The 19353-nt window shown below is 39.1% G+C and overlaps 2 protein-coding genes and 1 non-coding gene across 5 annotated transcripts in view; all 3 read left to right on the forward strand.

Annotated features, from left to right (window-relative positions):
• Positions 1–1457: 1457 nt before the first annotated feature.
• Positions 1458–19127, forward strand: pabir2 (PABIR family member 2). Of its 3 annotated transcripts, none has more exons than XM_061901695.1 (11): positions 1458–2666; positions 2744–2941; positions 4087–4165; positions 4240–4293; positions 4534–4577; positions 10025–10079; positions 10382–10486; positions 11000–11085; positions 11350–11414; positions 14314–14410; positions 17507–17755. In XM_061901695.1, the coding sequence occupies exons 2-11, from the start codon at positions 2817–2819 to the stop codon at positions 17538–17540; spliced, it is 744 nt and encodes a 247-aa protein (XP_061757679.1). In that variant the 5' UTR covers positions 1458–2666; positions 2744–2816; the 3' UTR covers positions 17541–17755. The 3 variants fall into 3 exon arrangements, with proteins under 3 accessions (XP_061757679.1, XP_061757680.1, XP_061757678.1); XM_061901696.1 differs by lacking the exon at positions 17507–17755 and adding an exon at positions 16089–17498 and having other exon boundaries at positions 1462–2666; XM_061901694.1 differs by having other exon boundaries at positions 1475–2666; positions 17560–19127.
• LOC133553713 (small nucleolar RNA U109) lies at positions 10185–10282 on the forward strand. Its single transcript, XR_009806975.1, has one exon. It is a non-coding gene; the product is annotated as a small nucleolar RNA U109 (small nucleolar RNA).
• Positions 14390–19353, forward strand: part of ints6l (integrator complex subunit 6 like) — a 48558-nt gene continuing 43594 nt past the window's right edge. Inside the window, exon 1 of the mRNA XM_061901690.1 lies at positions 14390–14410. The gene's annotated coding sequence lies outside the window, so the exon portion shown is untranslated. The remainder of the gene's footprint in view (positions 14411–19353) is intronic.

Raw genomic sequence — 19353 nt, forward strand, 5'->3', positions numbered from 1 at the left:
TCACATGTTTGATGGCTCCTCACATATTCACATTGTTTTTAATGGGAGCCTCCAACAAAAAGTGCTATTCGGACCGAGAAAACGACAATTTCCCCATTAATTTGAGCGAGGATGAAAGATTTGTGTTTGAGGATATTTATAAAGACGGACTAGAAAATATAATAATAAAAAAAAAAAGAGTTAAAAAAAATAAAAAAACGCGATTGCATTGGGATGGATTCAGATGTTTTTAGACACATTTACTAGGTTAATTCTGGGAAATCCCTTATCTTTCTATTGTGTTGCTAGTGTTTTAGTGAGTTTAATATTACCTGATAGTCAGAAGGGTGTCTTGACGCGCAGTGTCTCAGGGAAGTCGACGGCAGCTACGGACGGCACAAGCTCAGCTTTTCTCCGGTAAGAACTGACTTTTTAACCACAATTTTCTCACCGAAACCTGCTGGTTGACATGTGGTCGGGATCCATGTTCTCTTGACCGCGTTCTGATCCATAGGAAAGTTTCACCTCCAGGAATTTTAAACAAGGAATCACAGTGTTTGTGTGGCTAAAGCTTCCCAACTCCATCTTTCTACTGTGACTTCTCCAATATTAATTGAACAAATTGCAAAAGATTCAGCAACACAGATGTCCAAAAAAAACTGTATAATTATGCCGTTAAAGCAGACGACATTTCGCTGTGTGTGTGCGCAGCGCTCATACTTCCTAAAAACCCGTGACGTCTTACACGTCATCATTACACAATGTTTCAAAGACGAAACTCCCCGGAAATTTAAAATTGTAATTTAGTAAACTAAAAAGGCTTTGTTTGCATGTGTTGCAATGTTAATATTTCATCATTGATATATAAACTTGGAGGTGCTGATTCTCATTCCGGTCAGCACCTCCAAGTCCGAGTCCATGGTTCTCGCCCGGAAAAGGGTGGAATGCCATCTCTGGGTTGGGGAGGAGACACTGCCCCAAGTGGAGGAGTTCAAGTACCTAGGAGTGTTGTTCACGAGTGGGGGAAGAGTGGATCGTGAGATCGACAGGCGGATCGGTGCGGCGTCTTCAGTAATGCGGACGTTGTACCGATCCGTTGTGGTGAAGAAGGAGCTGAGCCGGAAGGCAAAGCTCTCAATTTACCGGTCGATCTACGTTCCCATCCTCACCTATGGTCATGAGCTTTGGGTCATGACCGAAAGGATAAGATCACGGGTACAAGCGGCCGAAATGAGTTTCTTCCGCCGTGTGGCGGGGCTCTCCCTTAGAGATAGGGTGAGAAGCTCTGCCATCCGGGAGGAACTCAAAGTAAAGCCGCTGCTCCTTCACATCGAGAGGAGCCAGATGAGGTGGTTCGGGCATCTGGTCAGGATGCCACCCGAACGCCTCCCTAGGGAGGTGTTTAGGGCACGTCCAACCGGTAGGAGGCCACGGGGAAGACCCAGGACACGTTGGGAAGACTATGTCTCCCGGCTGGCCTGGGAACGCCTCGGGATCCCCCGGGAAGAGCTAGACAAAGTGGCTGGGGAGAGGGAAGTCTGGATTTCCCTGCTTAGGCTGTTGCCCCCGCGACCCGACCTCGGATAAGCGGAAGAAGATGGATGGATGGATATATAAACTATCAAACTGCGTGGTGGGTTTCAGTAGGCCTTTAAGATGGGCCTTGAATGAGGGAAGTCTGGGTTTTCCTACTTAAGGTGCTGTCCCCGCGACCCGACCTCGGATAAGCGGAAGAAGATGGAAGTATGGGCCTTGAATGCTTCTGCTGAGGTAGCATCTCTAACTGTTATCGGTAGAACATTCCAGGGTACTGGAGTCCGAATAGAAAACGATGGGAATGCTCCGACTTTCCGAGTCGTAAATCCGACTTCGACGGGCGTTCCACTTGAAATTCCGTCAAGGAACTCGAACATTCCGACTTCCCGGTGCAGATGTAGCGCGCCGAGTGTTGTGCTCTGTGATTGGCCAGCCGTGTTCGTCTTAAAGGGGCGTGAAGTTGTCTGTTAGCAAGTTAGCAACTAGCTTCTACGATGCTATACTCTGCAGAGCTTATGCATTATTGGGGGCGACTCGCCGAACCGGAATAATGCATCTCCACGTCGTGTACTATCGTCATGCGTAACCTAATTTGTTTCATTTAGACGCTGTTTTTTATCACGCTCAGACAAACATGAGTGTGTTTTAATCACCCGGCTCTCTGGACATGGCTGCTAGCGTGGATGCTAATTTAGCTCCTAGCCTGTGTAGTTGAGTCGGCTAATGGAAGCGGGCGATAAGCTAACCCCAACATTATCAAATGTTTTTTGGCCACGCGTTATCAGAACCACTCAATTTAAAATTACTTTTAACTCGAACGTTTATTTTTTTGTACTTTGTCACTAGTTGTCAGTTGTAACCACTGAGCTACGCTTCAATGCGCTGGCATTCAATGGTGCTCGTTGTTTGTCAGCGGTCACGCTTTTGCAACTCTCAGCTTGCGAGTTAGTGGGCTTTGTGCTGGTTTTAGCCATCGCATGCTAACTCTGCGTCAGGAAAGTTGGTGATTTCACATAGCGTTACGAACAATGTTAACTCGGACTCGTCGATGGACTGTCGCATAGAATTACAACGGTATTTGTTTTAAACTAACATAGTTAAGTTTTCCCAACTGCAGAGTTGTGTACATTGGACGGGCCTCATTGATTGAGGTGGGTCTGAGCCTTTTTTTTTTTTTCATTCGCCGTGTAAGATGATTGATTGTTTTGCTACGATGTCTCCCGTTCAGAGAGCAAACATGTAAAGAGCCTGGGGTTGGACCTTTTTGATTCCAAAAAGTAGACCTGAGTGAACTTTGCAGTATGCTCAATTCAGGAGTCCTGCAGCAAGAAAAGATGGAGCTGGACCTGCACAGCCCGTCCTCCTTGGTTCAGAGTGATGGACAGTTGAGGAGATCCAACAGTGCGCCCATGATCAATGGCCTAAGGTTTTAGTTGTTCATTTGGACTTCTTTCTTACAAAAAGTTAATTTTGGGGGGGTTTTCAGAGTGAGGATAAAATGCACTATAACCACTAGGGCTGCGAATCTTTGGGTGTCCCATGATTCGATTCAATATCGATTCTCGGGGTCGCGATTTGATAATATATCTTTTTCCGATTCAACGCGATTCTCGATTCAAAAACGATATTTTTTCGATTCAAAACAATTCTGTATTCATTCAATACATAGGATTTCAGCAGGATCTTCCCCAGTCTGCTGACATGCTAGCAGAGTTGTAGATTTTTTTTTTTTTAAAAGCTTTTATGATTATAAAGGACAATTTTTTATCAACTGATTGCAATAATGTAAATTTGTTTTAACTATTAAACGAACCAAAAATACGACTTATTTTATCTTTGTGAAAACAATGGACACAGTGTATTGTCAAGCTTATGAGATGCGATGCAAGTGTAAGCCACTGTGACACGATGGTTCTTTTTTTAAAATTTTTTATGAATGTCTAATGATGATGTCAATGAGGGATTTTTAATTACTGCTATGCTGAAATTATAACTAATAATGATACTGTTGTTGATAATATTAATTTTTGTTTCACTACATTTGGTTCGTCCTGTGTCGTGTTTGTCTCCTCTCAATTGCTCTGTTTATTGCAGTTCTGAGTGTTGCTGGGTCAGGTTTGGTTTTGGAATTGGATTGCATTGTTAAGGTATTGCTGTGTAGTGGTTTGTTGGATTGATAAAAAAATATAAAAAATTGATTTATTTAAAAATGAGAATCGATTCTGAATCGCACAACGTATCCAATACGATTCGTATTCGAATCTATTTTTTTCCACACCCCTAATAACCACTCAGTGGTAAATGGTTTGACTGCATTTGAGCCTAATTCTGAAAAGTCACCTGAAAGCTGACCAGCCCTAACATTTTATTATACCTCAATGTGAAGCAATGTTCTCTGCAGTGGACATTTCAGGTTTAGATTTATTTTGTCAGTTAGAAAACATTTTATGGAAAGCACAAATGTCCACTGCCAAAAATGCTGGTTGTTAGGAAATAATAAATGTGTTTAGTCCAGTGTCACCAATGTTAACTTGTTTGAACATTCTGATGAAGAAAAGTTTGTCATTGCAGTGATAACTCCCAAGTGTTCCAGCGAGAGGTCTTGCGGAGCCGCAGAAATAGCACAACGGTGGTCAACAGGCCCAATATGGTGCATCACATTTTAAAAATAAAAATGTCTGAGTTATGTCATTGTGAATGTTCCCACTTTAATTCATCTTATAGGTTCCTTCATCTCCAATCCGTGTTCCCAGCACCAGGCTTCATCAAATCAAACAAGTAAGAATAATGTGACACTGTTTGATAAGAAGTGAGCTGGCAGACCATAGTTTCCTCCTCATGCCTTTGGATGGTTGTTGTCTCATACGCATGCAAAAGTATTTTTTTGGAGTGAACTGGGACATTGGTCTTACATAGTTGATCGATTGGTAGTATCAAACTCCGACAGAGTCGTGTCGGCAGAGAGGCAGTTGCTGGCTGTGTGAATAAAAATCAACATTATGTTCTGTGTTCTCATAGGAAGAAGGGGTAGACGTGATGAACAGAGAAACAGCACATGAACGGTAAGATCATATGTGCACATACACTTGGATTACCTCGATTACATTTTTTTCAAGTAATCAAAAACCCTCACTTTCCAGCCCTATAGTATTTTATAGAAAGTAGTTGAAATAAATAGATGACCTTTACTCTTTCTTAGAAATAACCGTGGCTTTGCAAGTATGTTTCTTAAAAAAAAAAAACATTTCGTAGCTATAAAAACAGGTGATAAGTAATAATAAACATAACTACACAAAACGACTGATGGTATGTATAGTACTTAAGTATGATACATTCAGTGATAACGTTTTGAACACACGCATTTGAAAGTTTTTTGTTAGATTTTTCAACCAACAACTCGTTAGCATTAACATACAAACTGTAGATCCATGTCCTCATGTTTGAATAAAACTTCTGTACGGTGCATCGTGACTGCCTGGCTCTGTGTCGCCTTGGAAACACTTGGAATGAAAGTAGCATTCAGCCATGCAGAATGCAGACTTGCGCCAGGAATTTGTGTGTAAAAACAATTCCTCTTTATCTATTACAAACACACTTCACTTTGTGCTTACAATGTTACACCCCCTCACGGTGCGCAGAGGCATTTGGGGGATGTAGTTTGTTTTCAGACCTGTTCAACGCTATAGCGGCAGAAACAATATTAAACATTAAGATTTGTTTGAAACCGTCACGCGTCACGGCATTATTGTAAAGACCTAACTTCTACAAACCCCATTTCCATATGAGTTGGGAAATTGTGTTAAATACAATGATTTGCAAATCCTTTTCAACCCATATTCAGTTGAATGCACTACAAAGACAGGATATTTGATGTTCAAACTCAAAAACTAATTTTTTTTTTTGCAAATAATTATTAAATTAGAATTTCATGGCTGCAACACATGCCAAAGTAGTTGGGAAAGTGCATGTTCACCACTGTGTTACATCACTTTTTCTTTCAACAACACTCAATAAAGGTTTGGGAACTGAGGAAACTAATTGTTGAAGCTTTGACAGTGGAATTCTTTGCCATTCTTGTTTTATGTAGAGCTTCAGTCGTTCAACAGTCGGGGGGTCTCCGCTGTCGTAGTTTACGCTTCATAATGTGCCACACATTTTCGATGGGAGACAGGTCTGGACTGTAGGCGGGCCAGGAAAGTACCCGCACTCTTATTTTATTTTTATTTTTTTTTTAACGAAGCCACGCTGTTGTAACACGTGCTGAATGTGGCTTGGCATTGTTTTGCTGAAGTAAGCAGGGGCGTCCATGAAAAAGACGGCGCTTAGATGGCAACATATGTTGTTCCAAAACCTGTATGTACCTTTCAGCATTAATGGTGCCTTCACAGATGTGTAAGTTACCCATGCCTTGGGCAGTAATGCACCCCCATACAATCACAGATGGTGGCTTTTGAACTTTGCGTCGATAACAGTCTGGATGGTTCGCTTCCCCTTTGATCTGGATGACACAATGTCGAATATTTCCAAAAACAATTTGAAATGTGGACTTGTCAGACCACAGAACACTTTTCCACTTTGCATTAGTCCCTCTTAGATGATCTCGGGCCCAGAGAAGCCAGCGGCGTTTCTGGATGTCGTTGATAATTGGCTTTCGCCTTGCATAGTAGAGCTTTAACTTGCACTTAGAGATTGATGTCAGTTTTTCATACAGTGCCGTCTGAGGGATCTAACGTCACGGTCATTCAATATTGGTTTCTGCCCATCAAAAGATTCTCTGAACCTTTTGATGATATTATGGACCGTAGATGTTGAAATCCCTAAATTTCTTGCAATTGCACTTTGAGAAACGTTGTTCTTTAACTGTTTGACTATTTGCTCAAGCAGTTGTGGACAAAGGGGTGTACCTCGCTGAATCCTTTCTTGAGAAAGACTGACCATTTTTTGGGAAGCTGTTTTCATACCCAATCATGGCACCCACTTGTTCCCAATTAGCCTGCACACCTGTGGGATGTTCCAAATAAGTGTTTGATGAGAATTCCTCAACTTCATCAGTATTTATTGCGACCTTTCCCAACTTCTTTGTCACATGTTGCTGGCATCAAATTCTAAAGTTAATGATTATTTGCACAAAAATTTTTTTTTATCAGTTTGAACATCAAATATGTTGTCTTTGTAGTGCATTCAACTGAATATGGGTTGAAAAAGATATGCAAATCATTGTATTCTGTTTATATTTACATCTAACACAATTTCCCAAGTCATATGGAAACAGGGTTTGTATATCACGGTATTTAAAATACCGTTACACCCCTAAGAACATGTGTTAGTCTTACATAGAGGGATTGTGACTGATAGGCAAAATTACAAACAAAAGTACAGTTCACCTGTAGAACTTTCATTGATTTCTTACTAAAAATGGTGTCCACTCAAATCCAGAAAAAGATATACGCAATTCAGACTTATTAAAGGGGACCTGTTATGCAAAACCAATTTTTCCTTCTTACCTGTTGTACCTGTTTTTGTGAATTTTACCTACATAAGTCCTGAAAATTTGAAATCAAACTGAAGGCATGGCGTAGAAATTTCGAAAACAATCTGGCCTTTCTTCATACCTCCTCCATACCAGCCATATGGAATTTTCCCCATTTGTAACGGTTTTACATGTGACGTCAGCTGATCTCTCCATATATAATAAAGTTTTACCCAAAGAGCTTTCCGCGAGTCCGCCTTTGTCGTCCAAAGTTTTAATCAATAAGTTCCTTCTTTTTCTTTATCCCCTTGTTGTCGGGCACACTGGCTGTAGATGCACATCCATACTCCGCTGGTGCCATTTGTAATACAAAGTGTCGTATAGGACAAACTTGTATCTGTCAGTCGATTTGGAAGCGCTGAAAACTACAACACTGCTGACTGGGAGAAGATTCATTTAAAGGAGAAGCACATACATATTAGAATACAACCTTATTGCAATTGCACTTAAAAAGTACAATGAAATTAGTTTTCAGTACAATCCGTTCACATAGAAGACTGATGGGTTGCCACCTGGTAGCATAAGACAACTCAAAAAACGATGCATTCTGAAGAGATGGTTAGAAAGCGGTTTTCAGATAGTTTGTAAAACATAATCTATGCAAATATTGACAAAAGAACCACCATTACGTGTTATGTAGACCAAGAGGAAGTGTTTTAAAGTAGGTAAAAATCCCAATCACAAGAAGACACCTTTTTCATGTATGCACACACATCAATCCAAGCACATTTATTTTATCCATTCCAATTAACATGGATATTGAGCGCTCATGTTGTAGTTCCTGGGCCATTCCCTGTTTACGCCTCCATTTAAATATGCAAATCATATCAAAATTTGTTATGCCTCTACGATACCTTCCTCTGCACCATCAGAAAATATTGAGCAAGATGACAAAACTTACAAATTTCACCGACATTGAGCTGGAGGTGCTTCTAGCTGGAGTGTAAAAATGTAATCTATTCCAGTATTGTTGCAAGTTAGTGCAGCATTATGTTTGGCAAGGAAATTACTTCCCACTTTTAGCATTGATTTTTAACATGAATATACTTTGAAACACAGACACGAAAAGGTTTGTTTGAAATTTCTTGAGATCTAGTTTAACCAGAAAAAAACAGCACATCACTCACTTTAACCACTGACTTGTAATGATGCTGTGATGACTGGGGAGCACATATACTCTATATGTATCTCAGGGATTAATATTAGGACAATTACATAAATACATGTACTTGCAGACAACCCACAAATAATGCACAATGCCAGCTTGTTGTCTCTTCCAACCATGCTGTTCCTCAGAGAGTAAGTATGTTGAACCAGGTAGCATTGCTACAATGTTTTTTGATAGAATTTGCACATCACATACAGTATTCTCTTTACATTGTTTGAAAATGTTTCCTGTTGAAATATACATATTGGTCATATGATGGCGAGCAATGTCTGTGCAGCAAATGGCTCCAATTACATAAGAAAACCCCACTTTTGCTTCAAATTGTGCTTAAAATCTGGGAATTTCAACTGCTTTGTATGCTGGAATTTAATAGGCTAACATGCTAATAATTTAATGTTTTTTTTCACCGCTTTGCAAAAGCTTCTATATCCTGAGACTGAGTGGCTCCGTCGAGATCTGCGCAAGACACACAAACACCCGGAGCACTCACACACACACTCCACCAGAGATACTCGCACACATTCACTCCGGGGACCACGTAGCTCTTATTCAAACCCGGCAGAGCATCGAGGGTGCGCACTTGATGCCTCTGCCTATCCTCAGTATCCATAATTGACAATTCTGGCATAACAAAAGTATTCTCAATTTACTTGGTAATTTAGCGGTCGCCGGAGTCAAACTGCGCTGAAGTCATTGTGCGCATTTTAAAGTATCATTGTGGGGCGCATTTCAGTGACGTCACTGTCACTAACAATTTTTTTAATTTCATTTCAAAAATATTATATTGCATATTGGCATTTGTCACTGTACATTGGATATTTAGTTTTTCTACGATTTTTTTGTTTTAATACATTTTGAAAGAAGCAGTTTATTTAGCCTATGTTTTGCTTAATTGATGATTTTGAGGTTTTTTTAATGCTCTGGGGGAAGGGCCTAGAATATAAAAATATGCCTTTACCTGGCAGCTGAGTTTTTTTTTTTTGGATTGATTTATACTTTTATTAGTAGATTGCACAGTTCAGTACATATTCCGTACAATTGACCACTAAATGGTAACACCCGAATAAGTTTTTCAACTTGTTTAAGTCGGGGTCCACGTTAATCAATTCATGGTAGAGGTGTGTTAGGTTGGAGCTAGTGCTTGTCAGCAGAGAAGGATAATTGTTTGTTTGTCTACTTTTACAGAGAAGGTAAAATACTTTAAGTGTCACACAGTAAATTAAATACTGTTTTTTAAAATATAGTTTATGTAAATATTTCAGCTAAATACATTTTCTGGACATGTTCAACAATTTCTCCGTTTTTGTATTTTCCACCTAATTTTTGTCATTGTTTGGGAGAAAAAATATACACTTAAGTTATTCTTTTGACTTGCCATTATTTCACTACATTTGTGTAATTGCACACTCTGGGGCTTCTGTCTCTAATAGGCACATCAATCTTTCTGAGTAATTGTGTAACTTTTATTTATTTAAGCTGTAAACCAGTATCACCTGAGTGTCGCTAACATATCAACAACTTAGAGAAATGTGCTTACAACAACCATGAAGTTGGCGCTAGGCACAGCACATTTCCACATTCGGTTCACTCTTTATGTATCTCAACTTTGCTGTTAAAATCACTAAATACATGAGGCTCCTGGTCATAATTTGTTCATGAGAATGGTGGAACACAGAGCTCCAAATCTATTTGTGGCAACCCGCCACGCTGTATGGGAAACGGTGAGCTTTGTGAATTGATTGTGGTTTTCATTGATGGAAGTGTTATGGAAAATAAACATCTCCATTTTTTTTTTTACTGTGTTTGCACAGGGAAGTGCAAGCTGCTATGCAAATAAGCCAGTCCTGGGAGGAAAGTCTGAGTCTGGTAAGAAAGCTTTATGATGTTACTTGTGACTCATGGAATTTTGTTGTTCTTGGAAAATCGGCATGCTTTGAGCCCTCTGTATTGCTGCTCTCTTCTCTAGAGAGTGGGCATGGACAAACATGCTAGAAAAAAATATTTGGGAGTTATCAGGGCCACCAGTCTTCAAGATCAGACTGAGTTGGTAGTATAATACTCCAACATACTACTATATTATTTTTAATTTATATTGTACTATATTACAATTGTAACTACATTAGTGTGTGCGATGACCCATTTTTTAGGCCCTATTTTTGCGTTTTTAGAGCGACAATGATTTGGAAAAGACTGCATCATCATCATCCCCCAAGCGCATAGACTTCGTGCCCGTGTCCCCGGCACCATCTCCAACCAGAGGGATAGGGAAAAAGGTACATGTGAACTTGATTTGTTTACATATGCATTATGTGATTATACCGCTTCACTAAATGGAAAGCGGTAGTGGTGAAACGACTCTAAACTAACTTAATTCCCCACTAACCCCAAACTGGTAATTAAATAAAAGCTGCATGGCGTCTAGTAGGAAGTAATTTCTAAACAATAACAAGCAGCAACCGTGAAGCAGCTGTTAGGTTTGCTGCAGAGACATAAACAACTGCTCTGCTCAAGCTAACAATTTACGAGGCTAACAATCTATTGACTAAACACGGACAAGGACATACTGTTGATACATTTTAAATGTCCTACTAAGTGAAAGATTAAAAGGCCCAGCAGAAGAAATGGAAGGGTGTTAAAGCTATTCAGGTGGCAGGCATCAACACATCCTTGAGCAGAGTGTGGAAATAGAACTGCGTAGAGCACAGCCATTATTTTACTGCAAAATTGAATGATTTGTTTCTAATGTCTCATCCTTTTTTGTACAACTGTTTTTTTGCTGAGAGCAGCAGTGCTTCTCTCCATCTCTACAAATTCTTGTGAGCAGCAATGGCCTTACTCCCAGTCCTATACCGAGTCCAACGCGACGCTTTGGGTGAGTCTTAGACTGATTGTGACTTTACTGGAAACACTTCTGCTCTTTAAATGAATGGATGTTTATCTGTTTGCTTTGACCAATTGGTGGAAACGTGGTTCATCATGTTAGATTTTGCTAAATAAAGCACTTGCATTTATGTTTTGATTTAAATTTGGCATACTTTACATTATTATGTTAAGACCTGCACCTTCTTGCTGTAGCTATAGTTGGTTGCATAATTAGAACAGCTTACTGTAAACTGCATTTTTTTTTCCCCTTCAGCCGACGGAGCCAGAGTCCCATCAACTGCATCCGAGCTAGCATACTTGGGCCTATGAAGCGCAAAGGTGAGCTACTTTGTATACATTGTATACTTGTGCCCATTAGTCACAGTGTGGTTACTTTTTTAAATTAAAATTCAATTATTTAATGGCGTGCGTTTAACAAAGCAGTTTTTTTGATAATTAACAATTTAGTTTGATCATGTTTGATCATGATCAACAAAATGATGTTGTGTTAACAACATTACATTTTGTCATCAACAAGGTTATGTTGTGTAAACATTGTCTTAACGCTACTTGATAATTAACTCCAGAAAAGGCAAGTCAAACGTAGCTTGTTTATTGCCTCGACAGATTGTTGACATGTAATCAAAGACGATGTGCTGTTGTAGTTCTCACATGTCAAGAGAAAGCTTGCATGTTGAACTCGAAATGTAAGAGCCGTGTTGTAAATCTGTGGCAAAGACTAGTGGATTAGTGAATGGATTGAGATAAAGCTCTTCAATATGTCTGCAAACCCTCACTTTTGCTACATTCCAGCTGGTGTTGGTCACCTGCTGGAATGTCACTGCTCATCCTTTGACCACTTTTTCATTTTGTCATGTTCCATCCATCCATTTCTTACCACTTATTCCCTTTGGGGTCGCGGGGGACGCTGGTGCCTATCTCAGCCACAATCGGGCGGAAGGCGGGGTACACCCTGGAGAAGTCGCCACCTCGTCGCAGATTTTGACATGTTCATACTTTTTTAATTTTTTTATTATTATTTTTATTTTTAGAAAATAGCTAGAAAGGCAATGTTAATTACATAACCTCCAGGTGGAGGTGTTAATAATAGTAAATTATTTGTCTGAACGAATATGTGCGGGATTGCAAGGTCAGCTCTTGAATTTCACTCACTTTTCATAAAGGGGTCATGTTTTTTTTTTTATACATTTAATACACATCCTTGTGGTTATTACAAATTGATACAGTGTATGATTTTAGACTGCATGTACAAGCCAGTCTGCCTCACAAGAGGATAGAGGAAAAATAAGGAACTTACTGACTACATCTTTGAACTTCAACTGAATAAACATGGCGGCCTCATGCAAAGCTCTTCAGGTAAACCTCTACCTTTTTATATGGAGATATCCGCTGAAGTAACCAAGGCAAAATATGTCACTGAAGTCTCAAAATCCAAACTGCTTATTTGGACCAACTTTACAAAAATGAAAGATTGTTTTATAAATATCTCTGCCGTGCATCCATGGTTTGATTTCACATTCTCGAGACTTATTGGGAACCCAAAGGCACTAAAACATGTACCAACAGGTATGAAAACATTGGATTTGCATTAGAGGCCGATTGCAGGGCAGATTTTGATTATTAGTAGTCAATGAGGTCAATAACCGATATTTAGAGCCTATATTCTTTTGCAGTAAGATTTATCCAAACCTGAAAAGTATACCTGTTTTTTTAACATTATTTTTAAGGAAACGGCGGACTAGTAGCAACACCATGTTTAAAGCGGTGCTAATGTTGGGGTTATTTAGTAGCAAAAAAAAAAACATCAGGGCATATTACAAACACCTTATACACGAATGTTTTAATATTATCGACATTTGCATTTCAAAATATAGGAAATCTCCTGAAATTTGGTAAAACTGTTTATTTTACTACATCGCCAATCAATTTTATATCAGTTTATGGATTAATACATTGTAAGGTTTCCTTGTGAGAAAATGATACCTCAAATACTTTACATATTTTCATTTCTCTTTACATGTCCGAATAAAAGTTCGGAAGACTAAAAGCTTATTTAATGCTACCCCTTTTTCACTTCATGGCAATTACTTGCACACATGTTCACTTTCACAATATACATCAATTATTTCTAAATGGTATGTATGAGTGATAGGAAATATATGATTTCTAAATATTGCAAACATTTAAAAAAAAAACTAATTCTGGGATCCTTCATGTAGTTTATAGGTGAGTTATTTTTCAAGCTGGATGACAATTTCTTCCTCAATGTTACAGAAATCTAATGTGTTCCCATGTGGACTATGCCTTAATGGGACCTCAGTATTTCTCCCACAGGACTGAAATGTATCTGTGGTGTTGTTTTAAATGGTGTCATTGTATAATATGTTTTATATGGATGGTAATAGGGCAACATGGTGAAATAGGGGTTAGTGCATGTGCCTCACAATACGAAGATCCTGAGTAGTCCTAAATTCAATCCGGGGCTCGGGATCTTTCTGTGTGGAGTTTGCATGTTCTCCTCGTGACTGCGTGGGTTCCCTCCGGGTTCTCCGGCTTCCTCCCACCTCCAAAAACATGCGCCTAGGGTTGGCAACACTAAATTGGCCCTAGTGTGTGAATGTGAGTGTGAATGCTGTCTGTCTCTCTGTGTTGGCCCTGCGATGAGGTGGCAACTTGTCCAGGGTGTACCCCGCGTTCCGCCCAAATGCAGCTGAAATAGGTTCCAGCAACCCCAAAAGGGACAAGCGGTAGAAGATGGATGGATCATAATTTAATAAAGTTGATAAAGAAAAAAATAAAGCACACTTTCACTAAAACAATTCAACAAGAAGCATATGTGTGTAACTAGTCTTTCTGTGGACGTTTTAAAACTGAGCTTTTTGGTTTGTCATAAAAACATTTTCCGCAATTTGTTTGTAAACCTTATTAAACAGAACATAAAGTTGATTTAAGATTTTATTGTATTTCATGCAGCAGTGGAGGCCTGTATTCTAACAAACAAAACGATAAAATGTGTTGTGACCTTGTCAGCTGTGGTAGTGGTATGTGCTATGAGTTCTGTTAGGAAACCGTCACAATGTATTCATGCAAAAGCATCGAAGTATACATTTTTATAAATACACAGTTGTTCAAAATTAGATATTTTGTAAGTCCTTAGAGATGATCATGTAGCCACATTTCAAGAGTCAAAAAATCTTACACATATTTGACTTTGCAGGTGAGATGGAGACAGAGAGTCAGCCGAAGCGGCTCTTTCAAGGCACCACCACAATGCTGTCCTCAGATGTCTCCAATATGTCGGACCTCGGCTCCTGGTAAGACTTTTTTACAAAGTCAGAACTTGCATACAAAAACAACTAGCCATTTTAGTATTTGTATTGACATACTCTATTGTTCTGATACCAAAAGTTAGAATATCCTACTGTTAGTGGTTAATAGCCTGTTAAATTCAGTAGGATAGTCTCTGGCCTTATGTAGTGGCCTCCACACTACCAGATACCTTCCCAATTGGCCCATTTTAGACTGTTTATGAAACGATTTTCCATGTTGACCGTCAGAATGAAAAGTACATCACAGCACTCCATGCCACCCTTTTGTGTTATAAGTAGGGATGTCAAAATGAACGCTTCTATCTAGATGAATCATCATAAAACTGATTGAAAACACATTTTTGGCACTTTCCAAGCAGTGTTAGATGCTTGTGAAAATAGGGATTTTATCTGTTAGGGACCGGCTGCAAAAGCAAACAAGTCAATGTGGAAGACTAAACAGCATTTTCTCTCTGTGGAAAATTTAAGATTTCAAAAACATGACGGAACATTCGACCGACATGAAATATCATGCACACTCTGAAGGAAGGAGTTTTGTTTTCACCAAAGTACTTCCACAAAAAGATTAAAAGGTCCACATAAATGTGGATGAATGTTTTAGAAAACATGACACACTAAAGCACTTTATTTATATTCCCTTTTTTTTTTGAGTCCCTTGGCTCATGCAAAATTAAGCACTATTAATGCAAAATAATATTTCATCAAGATTAATTTACTTGTTCCACAGCAACCCTGTGACTGTCTTGACAAAAAAATGTGAATCATTTAACAACAAAATTAATAATTTGACCACACTAGTTAAAAGCAAATTGTGTGACTTTGAAGGGGTCATCCATCCATCCATTTTCTACCGCTTATTCCCTTTTGGGGTCGCGGGGGTCGCTGGCAACTATCTCAGCTACAATCGGGCGGAAGGCGGGGTACACCCCGGACAAGTCGTCATATTAATTTTAAAAACACTTCCTTGTGATCTACATAAGATGTAATTGGTTATTTTGTCAAAATCTTGCATATATTGTTTAACAGACCCTTTTTCAAACTGCTTTGAGTGTCACTTCAGAATGCAGCGTTTTGTGGGCGGTTTTATTTGTGGCTGCACTTTGTATGTGTCTTCTCCCCACCATATTTGTTGTAATTTTTAGCACTTTCATATAGAGTTTGACAAATATAAGTTAGAACTATACACTACCTTTTTATTAGAAATGGCAACAGCAGAGGATGCTTGTGCATTTACAACCCAGTTTGCCCCATAACAAGAGGATCTCAAAAAAGGCACTTATTGACTACAATGACAGATCCGCGCAAAGCCCTTAGGGTAAATGTATACCATGTATGGATCAACTGCCGATATCACCACATGGGCAAATTCCAAATTGTGCAAAATCCTAAAAGTATGAAAGAAGCCAAGATGGTGTTATAAATGTTTTGGAATGCCTCCACGGTTTGTTTTCAAATTTACGGGACTTATGCGAATGGGTATTATACTACAAATAATTTGTATTTCAACAAAGTGAGTTATTAGAATGTATTGTGACATCCCTACAAAAAACATTATATTCAGTTGAACAGAGACTATTTTTAACATTTAAATTAAACTTATACAGTCATTTTTCTTTCTCTCCCTTTTGTCTCTCAACTTCCCTTTTGTCTACTGTGTCATAAGAACAACCCCAACTTATTAACAGGCACATAGGGGCTTCACGGTGGCAGAGGGGTTAGTGCGTCTGCCTCACAATACGAAGTTCCTGAAGTTCAAATCCAGGCTCGGGATCTTTCTCTGTGGAGTTTGCATGTTCTCCCCGTGAATGCGTGGGTTCCCTCCGGGTACTCCGGCTTCCTCCCACTTCCAAAGACATGCACCTGGGGATAGGTTGTTTGGCAACACTAAATTGGCCCTAGTGTGTGAATGTTGTCTGTCTATCTGTGTTGGCCCTGCGATGAGGTGGCGACTTGTCCAGGGTGTACCCTGCCTTCCGCCCGATTGTGGTTGAGATAGGCGCCAGCCCCCCCCGCGACCCCGAAAGGGAATAAGCGGTAGAAAATGGATGGATGGATGGATAATCAGGTAGGAATATTTTACTCCAACATACAAAAATAACCATGTAAATATAGCCACGGGTGTGTAAGATCACCAGAGATGAGACCATCCACGTTTTTTTTTTTTTCAATCTCCAATCTAGTCCCACTGCTGTACCTAAATTAGAACATTTGTTGATTCTGTATTATTTTGATATTTTAGCTGTTTGCATTAATAGCATTAGTGATGATTTCATACCAGGCTGAAATAATTGCCTCTACAGCCAGGTATAATATGTATGTACACACAAATGTCCCAAAATGCAATTTGTTGGTCCTTTTTAAAGCAGTGGTTCTTTTTTTTAAAAATGTTTTTTACCAAATACCACCTCAGAAAACACTTGGCTCACAAAGTACCACCATAATATACAATCTTAAAGTAGAGTAGTGTATAAAGCCTAATTATACATTAAAAACAAGGCAGAGGTTATATTTAACAAGTAAATTTAATAGTTTTGGCCACTGTAACATTACACACAGTTTGAAAAGTAACACTGTTTAAATATTTTAGTATTTGGCGTACCATGAGTTGGAGCCTATGTAGCATTAGTGGTGTGAATACCAGCTTGAGAATTTCTGTTTCAAAGTAATACAAAAACAATTAATACAGGAAATGCGACGCTGCACAGGAGGTCGCTAAATAAGTTAAATTATTGTAGGTCGCAACACAGCTTCAGCCTCTATGTACGAATGCTTTGCGAATACAGTATGCACTGCATGTTGGTTTGTACTTTGTTACTTTACAACATTGCAATTACACGAGAATGTCTTACAATTACATCGGTGGTCATTTTTTAGATATAAATGGACACTGATGTCACATTGCAAAGTGATTAGTGGCCCTAAACGATCACCATTGCTGCAATTCCACAGACTTGATTTGTGACTGCTGTGAAGCGGTGATTAAAGCATTGTCTTATATGCTAAGAAGAATGTGGTAGTAATTAGCATAGTAGTTTTTTGTATATTTCACTCCACATCTTATCACCCGGTTTGATTCTTCAGCATCTGCACTGAAGGAAATGTGCACTTTTACTGAAACCACCGCTTTCATGCAGTCACTCTCCAGATGGAATGCTGGATGGCAGCCTGAGCAGCGTCTGCTCCTCGACAGATTCCCCGGGCAAAATGGAGGGAGTGTCCCCCTCATCATCCAGCAACTCTCCCTTCGCCTCCCTCCAGGATTTGTCTCCAAAATGACAGCGCCAAGGCAAAAAAAAAAAAAAAAGGAACCGTCGGAAAACCATCTTTTTTGCCTGTTTTAGACCTTCTGCCTCAGCGTTGCCTTGAGGAATCCATGTGTACTTTGTAGTCCTTTCATCTCGTGGTCATGCAGTTTGAGGCACTAAGTGAAAGGCATGGCTGATGTTGTGTGTGGAGGTAAAATCTAGTTGTGTGGATGTGGAGTAAAAATCTGGTGAACCTAGATAAGGCCAAGGATGCTGAGCACAAGCTGCTAGTCTTTGGATGGTGCTTGGCTTCAAAATACTGGCATTTGTTCTTAGAAGTAGCCATCATTCACGTGTCCCCCCTTTTTATAGAGGTGGCGAAATGAAGCACTGGACAAACAAAATATATATTTGGATTAGTGTATCCCCTTATTTGTGCTGGAACATTTTTGTCCATCAGGCTTTTTTGTATGTACAGTCTTGAGATTTTGTAAGATTTAACTTATTGTTTCCCTGCAATGTTTGCTTTTATGTACATATTTAACCTTGTGGATTTTGTGTATAAGTGAGTGATGAGGGGAAGGTGTATAAATGGGAATCTTTACTGTTCTACTGTAAGCGGTTATACTTTTCCCGTCATTTGGTTAAAACTGTGGTGTTTTTCATTTTCAGTGGCCTGATGTTTGCCTCCTGTGTCATGTTACCCTTTGGAGCAACTGTGGCTTACGTTGTATTTTTAGTGTGTAACACTAAAGACTTATGGATTGTTGTACAGTTTTTTTTCTGGAAAACAAATCTTATTTATGGTTTTGAAAAAAAATGATTATATAAAAAATATATATATATATGAAAAAGGATGGCGGTAAGGTTGTTTCTCAAATAAAAGTCCAAGTTGCGGTTGTGGTAATCTGGCTGCAGTCATATGCAGCTAAAATCCCAATGACAGCATGTTTATTTTCTGCTGTGGTTCATGTTGCACAGGGTACCCGTTTCTTGTTTTATTTTCTCAGCCTGTATTAAGTCTTAAGTGGAGAATTTTAACATGGCCTCCATTTGTTAAAACAAGAAAAGGTCATAACAGTATGTAAAGGTTAATAAACCTGAACTGTGATTTTTGCACCTGCATTTGTTCAACTGTCTACCTTGTGCTCCCCGTTGGCTTTTCGGCCTGCGTGTACAAAAAAGGATGTGATTGTAATCATTAAGAAGTCATGCCCATGAAGAAAGGCTTGTTTGCATTCTACCATTTATTTGAATGTCCTCTTTTTTTTTTTTTTTCTTTTTTTTTTTGTCCAAAATTAGAACAAGGAAAAGCAGTTTGCTTGTCAATGCAATACATTTCTCCAAGGCATTAACTTGATGTCCAATGTCAAATCAAACTTTTGCCTTTTTGTTTTTGCGCTCATATCAAAGACAAATAAATTATTTCTTTAAAAATGTTGTCTTTACAAACTTAATCCACGTTTACCAAGTTCTTGAAATGGTTTTCAACAGGACTACATTGTAGTTGTGGTGGGGGGATTTTTCTTTTGTCATGCGGCATGTGAATTTTCATTTTGATGGACATTAAAGTGAGCAAAAAAAAAAAAGACAAGCAAATCAAATATGCTTGGAAATATAAAGGGACTGTATCCGGATCTTTTGTGTTTTATGTCACAAGCAAGACTGAGCTGTCTGAGTGCA

Source organism: Nerophis ophidion, linkage group LG05, assembly GCF_033978795.1.
Source record: "Nerophis ophidion isolate RoL-2023_Sa linkage group LG05, RoL_Noph_v1.0, whole genome shotgun sequence".
Lineage (NCBI taxonomy): Eukaryota > Metazoa > Chordata > Actinopteri > Syngnathiformes > Syngnathidae > Nerophis > Nerophis ophidion.

Coding starts and splice junctions, on each gene's coding strand:
- pabir2 (XM_061901694.1), top strand. CDS start 2,817: ATGCTCAATTCAGGAGTCCTGCAGCAAGAAAAGATGGAGCTGGACCTG. Junction 10,080..10,381: donor GGGAGGAAAGTCTGAGTCTG/GTAAGAAAGCTT, acceptor TTGCGTTTTTAG/AGCGACAATGATTTGGAAAA. Junction 14,411..17,559: donor ATGTCGGACCTCGGCTCCTG/GTAAGACTTTTT, acceptor GCTTTCATGCAG/TCACTCTCCAGATGGAATGC.